The 14,328-nt window shown below is 37.8% G+C and overlaps 1 protein-coding gene across 1 annotated transcript; it reads right to left on the bottom strand.

Annotated features, from left to right (window-relative positions):
- Positions 1 to 971: 971 nt before the first annotated feature.
- COPS5 (COP9 signalosome subunit 5) lies at positions 972 to 14,300 on the bottom strand. Its single transcript, XM_009696188.1, has 7 exons — positions 14,068 to 14,300; positions 11,310 to 11,438; positions 10,024 to 10,089; positions 8,460 to 8,545; positions 5,404 to 5,515; positions 4,470 to 4,618; positions 972 to 1,368 (listed from the first exon to the last, which is right to left on the bottom strand). Exons 1-7 carry the CDS (start codon positions 14,251 to 14,253, stop codon positions 1,284 to 1,286), a joined length of 813 nt encoding a protein of 270 aa, XP_009694490.1. The 5' UTR covers positions 14,254 to 14,300; the 3' UTR covers positions 972 to 1,283.
- Positions 14,301 to 14,328: the final 28 nt, after the last annotated feature.

The raw sequence follows: 14,328 nt of genomic DNA, 5'->3' as shown, positions 1-14,328 counted from the left end.
ACTGTTGGATGCTGCTGCTTCAAAACTCTTCTTCAAAATACTCTGCTTCAGGTATCTGCATTTCCCTGCTGAATGATAACTTTCCAATGTGTAACCTGCATCTTAGCTTCAAATACACTGCAATCCATTTGGATGAAAAGCCCCAAGTGAGTAATAGCTATTAAGATTTCCAGACCAAAACAAAAACAAAACCCACATCAAGGCAGAGTTAAGGCTGAAAAGGAGTATTAGTTACTTAAGGTATAAAGCGTAATGGCATCTTATATAAAGCATAAATTATCCCAAAAGTAAACATTCCAAAACCCCCAGGAAACTCAGGATGAGGGATAAAAACTTAAAAGAAATCCAAACATCCTGAATTACTGAAATGCAGTATGAAAGCCTCCAAAACAAACTTAGATTAGCTCTGCAGCAGCACCATGTTGTAACCCAGCAATTATGATTAATGCATTTTAGTATCTGTGGCCCTAAATTAGCCTAATGCGTATTTCAGAGAGAACAATTTTTCATTTTGTTCCTTTGCCTGCAACAAGTGACTGTGACAAGCAATAGAAGGTGATCAGGAAAAAAATAATGGTATATAACCACATTATTAGTTTCGTTGTAGAACCGGTCGTTACCTGACTATTTAGAAATATAAAATGTCCATCATAAGTGTGAAGCTACAAGCACAATACCGTTGTATTGGGCATGAATATTACATCACTGTGAGAAGAAACCACTTCTGGCTGGACCAGTAAAACTAAATCCGGAAAGGCTCCGTTAGATTTAATAAGTTGTTAAAAGATAAGCAAATGGGATTTCAATTTTTAAACAGAGAAATGAAAATCTGAGAAGGCAACTTCTTACACTGCATAGGTTACCTACCTAATCTAACTGAGTGGACAGAACTTTTCTACAGAACAGTAAGAAAAAGAGTAAGAGAAGATGAATGTTTGCCAAAGAATTCAAGCCCCAAAACACTCACTCATTTTCAAAACTGTTTTATTGCAGTTGGATAATAGAGATAAATACCTAAGAGCAAAATCCAGTAAGTCACATTTATTTTTCTTTTGGAACAATTCTCCAAACCGGTTGTGTTTTATGATAAAGAACAAAAAGTTGCACTACATTTCAGAACATTTTGTTCTTTAAAACTGGTCAGACAGGTGGGAAATATTAAAGTACTACAAATTAAATGAATAATTTTCCACTCCAGCTTCATTTCCCAAATTGAACAAGTCCGAGCAAAAGAAACCATGACTTTTTCTGCTTTGGAGATGCATATCAGCTGGTGATGCACTTCAAGCTATATTAATTTGATTAAAAAGTTTATCCTTAATAACCTGAGACATCAATCCATGTATAGCTTCTATGGTGGTCTTGCAGCTGAAAAACAAGCATAAATTCAATGTTGGCCAAACACTGAACTGAACTGTCATTTTATTTGAAGATATTCAGCTGTTTTGGAAGTTCAGGGTGCCCATAACCCCATGAATCTTAACAACTGTCCAGAAAGGAAAAGTCACACACAGCAATTTAGCCATTGTTGCCAATAGCTTTTTGTTACTTATAAAGCAAACTGACGAGCACTGTACACACAAAGACCAATTCCAGAAAACTTTGTCTGGCAATTTAGGACACCTTACATTAACAATAGCAAGTGAGCTCTGTGGTCATCTGAACCAAAAAAATATTAATAAAAAAAAAAATCCTTGGGGGAATGGAGCTACCAGTTGTTACCAATACCCGAAGGCTCTCACTGTTCTCTACCTTATCCCCTTTGACCAACCTCAGGCCAGTAGCGCACAGTAACCACAGCTTTTCCGAGAAACTTTACAGAGGACAATAAAAGAAGAGTTTATGGAGCTAATCGGTTATTAGTCAAAATACGTAACATGTGCAAAACCCCCAGACAGCTGAGAGGATTCCTATTGATCCAAGTTTCATCCAGTGTGCCTGGCTTAGGGGGATGTAGTGTCAAACTAACAAATGAAAATGTCTCAAAACAGAATATACAAACGTAAAAGACGAATCAGCCCTGAAGGCATGGAGAACAGGGACAAAGTACTACTACATAGATAAAGGAATCCTAGGCAAAGGAAGCCGACTTGGAGCACAGTTTGGCTAACGCATATGTACTTTTCGAAAAAAGCTCTGAAGAGATGTGTATGTACAGTAACAGGAGATATCATATAGCCAAGTGCAAGCACCTTTATGCTAATGTCTTACAGTATTGTTTTTCCTAACACAGCTACACCCAATAATCCTTCAGCAAACCTTATTTCTTGAAAGTAATTTCGGTGCCACTGAATCAACTGTCTTGGTGTCTGCACAAGTCTTTTACTGTCTTTTTTCTTTTCTTAGGAAAGATTATTAGTTGAAGAATAACATGCATCTGTAAAAGTGTTACAATCCATTTTGGGAACTACAGTAGCCTCTGTTACACAGGAAAGCAGAACCGATGACAACAACGATCCCTTCCAGTCTTACAATTTATAAACTAACTACTGATGATGACTAAATTAAAACAGGAAAGTAAAACCTCTAGAAACGCTGCAAGAAATAATACAGTAGGATGATCAGAGGAGTTATTTCTCAGAATAACTGTAAGCACGTGACAGCAATGTGAAAACATAATGCGGTCAGTATTATGCTACACCAAACAGGGATCAAAACCAAAGCAAACTTGTCAGCAACTCCATCCTTCTCATGTCTTTAAAGCATTGCTATTGTAACTGTTTCACTACAGGAACTGGGAGGTGTCACTTAACCTGGCTGGTGTGAGTTAGCAACAGCCTTAACTCCATTGCAAATGTATTCTGCAACTAAAATAGTCCAAATGGGTATTAACTTCTATCAAGTCAACCTCCTTCCAACTCGATCATGTTTGTTAGAAAACTTGTAAGAGCTGTTAACCTCCCATAACAAGGAACAAACACACAGAAGACACGAGCACAACAGCAACTCTGATTCTATCTAGCAACAACTGTATTACATTTGCAGGTATCCTCCCCTGCTTACTGTGGAATAGAAGCTTGTCCAACACCAGCTGACTCCTCTCCTTAATAAGGCAAAGCCTGAGTTCACCTGCATCATACTGAGCAAGATGCACATCAAGCAATTTACTTATAAATCAGTCTCTTCCCACAAGGCCTCCTTTTTGTCTTTTGATTTTTTACCTATCATTAAACTCACCGCTCATCCGGTATCTCAAAAATCAGTTCCTTAGTAAAGGTTGTACTATGGCACATCCTGCTAACAGGGTGGTGGGAGGGAGAATACAACAAAACTATTCTATGTATCAGGATAAAATGATGAGGAAGAGGATCAGAAAACCTCCAAATCGGAAAAGTAGAACATCCCAGATTTTATTCAATTTTTGGTCTGTTCCAAGGGATTCTACAGAACCGCTCCTTATTAAATGGAATTGCATCTCACTCGGAACACTTCTAAGATGCATGCAGGCTAGTCCTGTCTTCTCCACCGATGGACCTGAGATTGTACTAGCTGGTACAGTGCAGTACTTCTTGGTTTTCAAAGTCTGAAATTTGCCAAATACAATGTTCTCAAACAGCCCAAGATAATATATGACTTGTTGGATACTATTACCCTTTGTTAAAGGTCTCACTTGGAAAAATGGTGACTATAACATTATATAGATAGTCTAAGCACATGTACCATTCTTAAGACTATTGGGAGAGAGATGTATTAGTAAGAAGCAACTTTTTGTACTTCAAAGCTCAACAGAGAAAAGAACCGATTACCAACACGCACAGGAGGAACACTAAGGGAAAACACTACAACTTCTTTGAGATAATGCTGTGCACCAGTGATGATAAGTTCATTAACTGATAATAGCAAGTATTTGCTATCAGGCAGGGTAGCTAAATAGAAAGGCCAGAATGTCTATAATCTAATTCTTAAAAACAAAACACAGCGCACCACAAAACAAACCAAACCCAAAACTTCCTCATTTGTGGAAAAAAGGATGTATTAAGAAATACGAAAAAACCCAAGTTTTTAATTTTTAAGTGAGTGAAAGTATTACACAAGTGTAAACTAAATTTACTGGACTGTTACACTAAATCTTATAATCATGTTCTATAGAATAATTTTATTTACTGTCAGTTTAAACCTGATTAACCACATGAAATGTGCTATTTTCTAGCAACGCTACCATTTTGCATTTGACAGAAAACATCTTTTTTGGTTTGCCATATACTGATGGAACTTAATGGGGATTTTTTGTTTAGTAAACTATAAACTAGAGCTGAGGTTATTCCAGAAACAAAGCCATTGTAGGTTTAATAAAGGCAAGATTTTCTTAAACTTTCAAAAATAACCAGTGACATTTGGAGTCTCTCATTCCTATCTATAATCTAATCATTCTTATCCATGATCTTGGTAGGTTACAATTAAAGAGATGATAAAAGTTTAAAAAAAACCCCACTTTTTACAGGGAAGAACACAAGTATGCGTTATCTTACCTGTCTCTTGTTGCTTTTGCAAGTTTGTCTTCTGATTTCTTATCATGAGTCTCTAAACCCAGCATGAAACTGCCCCTTCCAAGCTGAGCTTCTGACTGTTCTAATTTTTCAGACAAATCAAAGACTTGGCCAGTGGTGTAGTCAGCATTCTTAGGAGAAAGAAGGCAATAAACATACTAAACTCTAAGCTATAAATTCAAGCATTTCTACACAAAACAAACAAAATCTGAAAAGAGCCTTTATGGCTGTAGCACTGCACATTTTAACCTATATCTGCAACTGAAGTGATACAGAACACGAGTGGCACACGAGTGGTGGTTGAGAGAACAGAAGCTGAACATCTGACAAATGCTCAATACCTCAAGCCCGAAATGGGCACTCTTTAGTACTTTCCACCCGTGCCCTAAGTTATGAAAGACTAAGTCAAACTCAGCTGGTTTTGACCAAGAGAAAAGGTATAAAATTGGCTTTTGCAGAAGGAAGGTTTTGATGCTGAGCTGTTACGTTGAAAGTCTACCTGCAGTATTTCTGTTGCAACCTTGTTTTAACAGTTCCATTGGGGTTTTTGAGTGTGAGTTTTTTTTTTTTTCAAGTGTTTACTTATTCAATACCATTATTTAAGGCATACTGTTCATTACAGTGCTGTAAAGAGATACAAGGTTAAAAGGTGTTTAAGACAAAATCTAAGCATATAGAGTACTCAGTAAAATTAAACCTAAGTTATTCCCACTTTCTACTTTTAAAGAGCAGATAAAAGGAACATTTCAGTATTTATGATTAGGAAAACCTTCCCTTCTTGTTTAATCTGACAAATGGATTCTTAACGTGGGATCTATGTCTATCAGTGTCCCATTAAGCATTTTACAGTAGAGGGTCTGGCTTTCAGCACTAATGAATTAGTATACGCATTATCATAGCATACTGTGGTACTTACAGTAAGCAAACTAGAAGAACTGAGAGTGTTCACCCAGTACTTGTTCCACAAAAGCTCAAGCAACTTACGATCCAAAGATGATTTAAAGTATGAGACTTCTAGAGCATAATACCTTTAAAAACAAGCATGCAAATAAAATAAGCTTCCATCTAAACATGTCTTGTCTGGCTGTGACACCCGAAGTAAATGCATCTCAAAAAATCCTTATCAATGGTAAATATCTTCAAAAATTCAAAGCATTGAACAATAAAATAGTTACCCCCAGTTCCAATTCTAACTCTAAAAGATCTTCTGTAAGTATTCAATATATAGCTTTAATAGGTATACATCATCCCCACACATACTGCTGTGTTCTATTTCATGAGATCGTAAGGGTTTTTTAAATATTCTCTGAACAACCTCTTGGGCAATGCAACGATGCCCTGTTCCGTAATAATAATTGTTACTTACAGATGATGGCAGGTTTGCATGTATCACTTCAAATTCAATTGGGAATGTTTGACAGCAGTAAATGTTGCAAATAGGCAAACAATCTTATGTTCTACCACACTTGTTTTGAAAGCCAGGCTTTAGTGGTGCTACAGAATTCACAAGAGATGATAAAGCAGGTAGAAAGCTGAGCTATGCAAAGTCATTAGTGTAGGTGAATTACAGCAACATTGAGGAGCTATATTAAACTTTATTTTGATCAGGAAATTCTTGAGCAGGTTCTCAATAGTCCGACTATCTCTCTGTTTCTCTGGAAAGTTATTTTGCTTGGCATTTCTGTAAGAAATTCCATCTGAGATAACAACGCTTTAAAATGTATCAACACATTTCTGTAAGAAATTCCATCTGAGATAACGCTTTAAAATGTACCAACATGCCACACACTAATATTTCTGTGATAGAACAAATACCCTTATTTCACATATGCTAAGAAAAAATGAAGTACTAAGTCAGTTCTTCAAAGAGATGTGTAACAAATACCCTTATTTCACATATGCTAAGCAAAAGTGAAGTAGTAAGTCAGTTCTTCAAAGAGATGTGCGGCAGACTAAAAATTAGAAATCCAAGTTGTTATAGCTTAATAAACTTACTTAAAAAGATTAAATGGTAGCAGTTTCACATTGGGCATTGAACACCAATTAAAGCAGAGAAGTTTGACGAAGATTATCCAGATGGCTACTACGAAGCAAAGAGTAGTCACTGGCATTCCAAACAGACCAGATCATTAAGGGTCTGGAGCACAAGTCTTACAAGGAGCAGCTGAGGGAACTGGGGTTGTTCAGCCTGGAGAAAAGGAGGCTGAGGGGAGACCTGATCACTCTCTAATACGACCTGAAAGGAGGGTGTAGCCAGGTGGGGTCGGTCTCTTCTCCCAAGTGACTAGTGATAGGACAAGAACAAATGGCCTCCAGTTGTGCCAGGGGAGGTTTAGATTGGATATTAGGAAGAATTTCTTCACTGAAAGGGTTGTCGTTGTCAAGCACTGGAATAGGCTGCCCAGAGAAGTGGTGGAGTCCCCATCCCTGGAGGTATTTAAAAGACGTGTAGATGTGATGCTTGGTGACATGGTTTAGTGGTGGACTTGGCAGTGCTAGGTTTATGGTTGGACTGGATGGTCTTAAAGGTCTTTTCCAACCTAAATGATTCTATGATCATTTGAGTTCCCTAAACTTTAAATTCTTAGTCAGGCTACCCAAACTACTGAGAGGACACCACCACTCTGGTCTTTTATATTATCAGTAATGTGACAAATTTTCAGTTTTAATTCCCTCTCCTTACTAACTGCTATTTCCTCCTAGGAAAGTCTGGAAAATAATTTTCTTGGTTTGGGTGGAAAGAAATGGCTTGTACAAAAAGCCAACTTCCTGAGATGGAGATTGTAACGATAACTATTAAGCCCTTCCAACTTCAAAAAAAACACCAAATGAACTCTCCCAAATTGACCACCTCTAAAATAGAAAGGATAAAACCTGTTCTCCTTTCATGCTTAAACGCATGGGTTTATGACCAATGGCAGACTTACAAGGACTAGTCTGAAATGATAGGAACATTACAGTTCTACGAAGATTTCTACGTAGCTACTGTTGAGGGTATTTTCTCAAATTGGATAGGAAGACCAATTTCAATAGTTTTAATTTCTTCATCTCTTCAGGGTCAGCCTCTGCATGCAACTATAAATGCACGGAAGAACAGATATCCATGCACCAAAACCGCGAAAAAACTACGCAACAGCCTACAGGACACGCTGGTGTCAATGAGATTTTCAAATTCTCTGTACTCAGATGCTTAAGCTGTAGTGCTCGTCAAACATCTGAAGGTAGAATTGAAAGAAGTGGACCCATCTTTCCTTAGCTGTTCTTTGCAAACACCATGTCTCCCACATCTGTCTCTACTTTCCACCCTGCCTTAGCTTAACCAGCAAGAACATGTGTGCTCCCATAAGCTGGATCAGATCAGGGGACTGAGGTGGCAAAACAAGTGCCTTGCCAAACAAGTAAATGTAGGTATGAAGTGAAAAATATGTGGCTGGGGATAGAACAAAGAAAGAATGGTTAAAGCTAAACTACCTTTTTAATTCATGGAAAGTAAACTAGCAGGAGAGAAAAAGCAGTAATTCTTCCTGTGGCTGATGTTATCTTTGAGGCAGCTCCACCTTCCAATCCTACCAAAGACAGAAACAATCTTAACGCGCCCAGTGATGTAGGACAGAGATGCAGAGCCCTTGCCACTACTCAGAAGAGCAGACAGATTACAGTCTCCCTAGTCCTGCTGCTAAATCTGCATCTGACCCTTTCCTCCCTGCCCTAAGGAAGCACCACTGCTTAAAGGTGTTCAGGAATCAACTGCTAAAGCTTTTAACCAGGTTCGTCTTCAGTTTTATAACAGTTCTCCTTTAAAATATCTCCTGATAACTGACAGTAACGCTTTTTCACATAACCAACAGTGCTAGAGCAACAAAGAACTTCAAGATTTGAAACATTCCAAGAAATGTACTTTTCTGTACTGAATCACTAACCTAAACACAAAGGTAGAGAACTTGTGCTACAGTTAGTTTTGATGTTACTTACTGTTTACAATGTACACCAAAGTCTTCTATTTTATTAAGTGGAATAGTCTGGTATTCAGAGGGACCTTCATCTGGAGGTTTATAGCCCTAAAAATTCAACAAAGTGCAAAGATGACACAGTGATTTCGGGACTTTTTTAAATGCCTCAACTCTTTGAAAGCACTTCACAAAAATTCTAGTTTATGCCTTTCTACTTAATTTTTCCTAGGGAAAATGAAATTTTGCCCGGTAGCCTGAAATTCAGAATTTTCCTGGATCTCAGATTTACATTTGGCTTTATTAGCAGTCACTACATTTGCAGGTCTATCAAAAAGCATGTTGGAAGCAAACTACTGGTCACAGTTGAGATTTTTCAAACAAGATGGCAAGCTACGATTAGATCTTAGATCTAAGAAAGAGCAAGCTGCTTCTAAGATAGTATTTCTCTACCTATTCTTGGAAGTGATTTCAATCCTGGTTTGAGGGAAGATAGGAGGCATGAGAAGATGGTGGAAACATCCATGCCTTGCATATGCCTTAGGGATACCTAAAACTTCGGTTACTTATTTAGCCAAGACGGTGCCACTCACAGCTACTGACTAGGCAAGAAATGTCTGCAGACCGCTGGGAGCACTCCCTAAAAATACGCTTCTAACATGCACTTTCTATATACGATTTGGTTTTCAGGTGCAGGATTCTTCTCCCTGCTCAAAATTCTCCAAGTATTTAGGAAGCGGTTTTGCATACAGAAGTGAATAGTCTCCTGAATCACCAAGTGTTGTAAGAAAATCTCTCGTATATTTGTCAACACAAAAATAATGCTTCAATGCAGCTGGGAACCTCTCACAAACCTTTTTGTGAATTACAGTTTTACTGGGTGTCTGCCTGAACTTCCTGATGAATCAATAATAACTGGAAATTTGAAGGATATACCTGAACTTTATTCGATTGAAATTAAATAGCCCAGTTATACCTCTGCCAGAAGCATAAATGAAAGACTGCACTTGGAGTTCTAGATCTCCAATATTTATGTGATTTTCTATTTTTTAGCCTAACCCTCCCATGTTGTTTAATTAACTTGGTTTTTTGTACATTATTTTGTGAAGATTCATAATATTTATTTGAAAGAGTTAAGTAGATAGTTCTGAATCTTCCTTTTCTAAAACGAAAAGCAGATTACAACATATTAACCATGCTATGAACATTTGAGTTTAGGTCTAAAAAATGATAGAGGAGAATTAACATAAATCTGTTTTCATGAATGCTACCTACAATGATATCCATTTAAAAATGGCTATAGGGAGCTATATAATTTTTGGACAGTTCCACTCTCTAGACAGTCTATTTGATTTAACATTGCCACAAATCTACAAAAAACAAACTAGAAGTCAACCTTTGTAAACGTAATCAATATCCAAAGACAGACAATAACCAGTATATCAGCACGTCTTTCTTTTAGAATGAACAATGACATACAGTACAGCACAGCAGATCAAACTGTCAAATGATCAAAGAGCAGTAATCTTTAGAACTAATCTATTACTTATTTAAAGACAGTTTAGTGATGTCACACTAGATTTACTTACCTTAGGATATGTCCTAAATGCTCCAAGATTCACTTTTCCTGCAGATATTGTTCTTGTTGGATCAATCTATAGAAATACAGGTAATGCTTGTTATATGCATTTCATAAACTACTACAGGCACAAATTAACTTTACAGTAATTGTATTTCAGAAACATAACTAGTGCAAATTGTATTAGTTCGGTCAGAAACAGTACTTTTTCAGTTAGCATCTGTTGGTATGAGACCCTCTAAAAAGATGGGAATATCAACAGCCCTCTTCAAATCATTTTTTCAAACTAATTTTCCTTATTTCCCAAATATTTTAAAGAAATTGCACTTAAAAGCAATCAATAAACCATAATAAGAATCTGCATTTTAATCTTATAACCACTAGAGGTAAGAAAAAGTATTATGGGATCTGTTGCATTTTGGTGGAAAATACAGGAAACTAATGAAGGAATCTCCTTGCTAACATATGTACTAATGCCCTGTTTCCTTTTAAAAGCAATTAAAAAAAGAAGGGGGGAAAAAAAAAAGGAAAAAAGTAGCCCCAAGGAAAGTGTTCTGAATCTGTGAAATTATGTCATAACGCAGAACTCACATGGTGGAAATACTTCTTAAAGGTCATTTATCCTTTCCTAATGTAAGTCTTCCATCAGAGTTATACTCCTTCTTTCTGACTAATTTCAGTCTTTTTTCCTTTATTTCCTTCAGTAGCAATGCTTATACAAGTAATATCTAAAATAAGGTTTACTTTTGATTTCAAATGTGAAATCTGGCCTGGAAGACCCTGAAGAGCCCAAAGAGTTTCTTCAGATTTTTTCTTCAAAGATAGATTTCCTAATGTCTTTGACCTTGTACTATGCCACTGATTTAATTTAAAAGGCATTTTAGATGCAAAATAACAGAGCTCTGTGAACATGCTTTGCTCTATTTTGACAGAAGCAGCAATGAAGAGAACAAAAGAAATTGATTTTTGTTCTATTGCAGGAGGTTGAATACGGATTGCTCAATACATTTTTTTGGGTAAAAGTACCAAGTAGAACTTTAAGTTAAGAGTAACGTATGGATTTGCATAGGGCTACCATACCTGGAACAATGCAGTGAAAATGGCCTCGGAAAGCAAGTTTGACCGGTACGTGACCGGCAAAGCAAAAGGAGGGATACCAATTTAAAATTTGGATCTAACATTTCCACCATGCAAAACACACACTACTAGAATGTTAACATTAGACAGAAATCTAAAAATTATTCCCCCTCAACATAATTTGCTATGCAGTTTTATCACCTATCAGCCAGTACTTACAACCACTGCTACAAAGGGTTCTTGAAATTGCTGATTAAGCATCTGGGTACTGACATCGATCCCAGAGAGCCAGCAGCCATAGCCAGGGTGACTGTGGTACCAGCCAATTGCATTTTCCAGACGACCAACCTAACGGCAGTGAAGGAAAACAAACCCGGTGTTAAATCCCCATTCCGAAAGTACCAGCTGCCCTCTCTTGGGAGTTCCAGCATACTACAACGCAGGGAGAGGAGAAAACAGACGACACACGCAGCCCGCGATGCTAACTTACTGAACTAAATACTAAACATACACCTTCTTTTGCTAAGCTGTTTTCTGGAAACCATACAACCTGTAGTATCCGCATTCTCTGTTACAGCTGCTACCACACAACACAGAACTTCAAGGAGCCAGGAGCTCCTTCTTCAATGACAGCTGAAGTACAGAAGAGATTCTGCGTGGTGAGATGGCAAGTAAGCTGGGACTCCTCAGCGTGGATAAGAAATTTCTTAGGGTGGATATGACATAAGTATGTATCATCTCGTATCGTGTATGGTATGTTGTACAGTAACACATTTCAGAGGCATATAGAGAGATTATTGGTAGGTTTACTAAATAACTTGAGGCATGTTTTCCAACACCAGAAGTGACAAAAATTATTGCCAGAGCATGCTCTGAAAGCCAAAAGAAGAATTTTTGAGATTTTCAGGATCAGAAAAACTCAAAATAGGAATTCCAAATAATAATACTGGCTATCTCTACAAATACTAAAGAAAAACAAAGAAAACAACAACAAAAAACAAAACAGGAAAACAAACACCCATCACACCTAATTTTGTAATCCTCTTCTCAGCAATTGCTTACTGTCTGCTCCATACTTAGTTCAGTAATTTTGGTGCGACCCTATATGCCAGTTCTTAACTGAGAATTGCGTGTTTGGACGCATCACCTGCTTGGCTTTGCCAAATACTGACTATGTCAGGAAAGTTAAATCAGAAAAATGTTAAGATGAGACAGAACGCACAAACTGCCTACTGAATGGAACAGTTATTTTATTTTTTAATTGGTGACTAATGTTTACATTTTCTTTACAACTCTCATAATAGAGAGACCAACAAAACGCTAAAGAACATGTGTTATTTTTCAAAGACAAGTAACACATTTTGACTGTATTAACACCAGATCTTGCCCACGGAGAGGCAAAGAACTGGAACGTTGGCATCTGCAAAGTGCTTATGCAGGGGAATATATCAACTTGCAATCTAATACTAAAAAGAGTTATTCCAGAACAACTGCTTGCCAGAATCAAATGTGGAACAGCCAGCATGCAAACTCTGCCAGAGCACCAGTAAAGCCATTACTATCTTTGCATGCAAGTTCAATTTCAAAATTGTGAAAGCCACTATCAACAAAACTGTACAATATAAACAACTGGGAAAAACGCTTCCTATCATATGAGTACTCCTGCATAAACCTGGACTGTTTTAAACAGAAGATGAACTAACTATATATAAAAAACACTAATTTTATGCTATATACTAAGAACTGGATAGCCTATCTTTAGGTAAAGACATCTTTTCAAGTCATCTACTTTTCTGCAACAACAGTATCAGCATCATGACGTTAACAATTTCCAGCTAAAAGGAACTAGATTAAATAAATTATTCCTAAATTTTCTCATAAACAGGGATGAATTATTAAAAAAAGTCCCAGAATATACCTACTTCTGGATTGTTTACTCTTTTCTCATGTTATGATCCAGCCTAATTCACATCTACTTAAATAACTCTAACTGTATATAAGGCTGTGAATAGAAGTACGACTCTCCAAAATAAGCCAAATACTGCTCCGTTATCTCCAGCGTATAAGTAAGGGGCCTCTAATTTTAGCTGGTTTAAAATACTTTCAGGATTACAGAAAAACAAAAGTGTAAACTGAGCCTCAAAACTATTTCAGCTTGGAGAGGCAGGGTTATTTCAATGCTTATTCATAGATTAGGATTGCCCTGTATTGGAAGAAGCATGTCAGCTTTGATGTGCCGTGCTGGTTTCTACATCGGCCACAGAATAGATTCATATTTCTGTTATCCTTCTGCATGCGAGAATGTTACTGCATAGTCAGGCTTAGTGCGTGACGAAGAGGGCGAACAGACATTTGAGCCAGTTCATCTAAATTTCCAAGTTATAAATAGGAATAATTAAGTTGCACTGAAACTTACTTATTCCTTCACTGGCATTTTCTTCACAAACATGTCTTCTTTATTTTTAGGGAAATCAGCAGCATGGCTATTCATTAAGACTTCAAAAGGCAAGAAGGTTAAGAATAAATGTCATATTCCTGATCTACAAATAGGAAGCATCTCTGACACATACATGTTTTATATTTAATTTTGCATGCTGTTTTTAGAAAAGTGTATGATATCCATTATTTTAGAAACACACTCCCTCCTTGTTCCATCCACAAGCCACCAGCTGCAGCCACAAAGACACTTCCTGAGCAATGAAAATCTTCTGTAAAGGAAAGGAGAAGCTAGTATTTGATGACCTACTGTAAGCCATGGAAATATATGTGTGAAAATGTTTAAAGGAGTCTGTGTTCTCTGCTGCTGACAGAACCGTGTTTGAGAAGAAACAGGGCAACGGGCCAGCCACTTTATCGCTGGGGGAGGAGGGGAGGCAGGGAAGCCTGCAAACCCCAGAACAGGTTCCCGCACGATTAGCTTCCAAGATCTGCTGTTACACCACGGAGGGAGAGAAGCCCCCTCCGCCCTTCTCCTTACCTGCTTTGCGTTCTCAATGTACGCCGCCATGTACTCGTAGGCAGCCGCCTGAGCGTTGACGCGAGTCTCGGTGCCCTCCACCGGCAGGGCGAAGCTGTCCATGATGATCATGGTTTCCCCGTCCACCTTGCCCAGCATGAGCCCCATCACCTCCAGGTTGCCCCCTGACCTGGCGTGCATCACCATCTTCAGGAGCGCCAGCGCCGAGATCTTGCAGTACTTGAAGTAATGGTGGCTGCAAGAGAGAGAGAGGCCGCCGAA

The sequence above is a fragment of the Cariama cristata genome, unplaced genomic scaffold, assembly GCF_000690535.1.
Source record: "Cariama cristata isolate BGI_N322 unplaced genomic scaffold, ASM69053v1 scaffold5050, whole genome shotgun sequence".
Lineage (NCBI taxonomy): Eukaryota > Metazoa > Chordata > Aves > Cariamiformes > Cariamidae > Cariama > Cariama cristata.
Note: the sequence above shows the minus strand (reverse complement) of the source record. Positions and strands in the feature narration are given on the sequence as shown.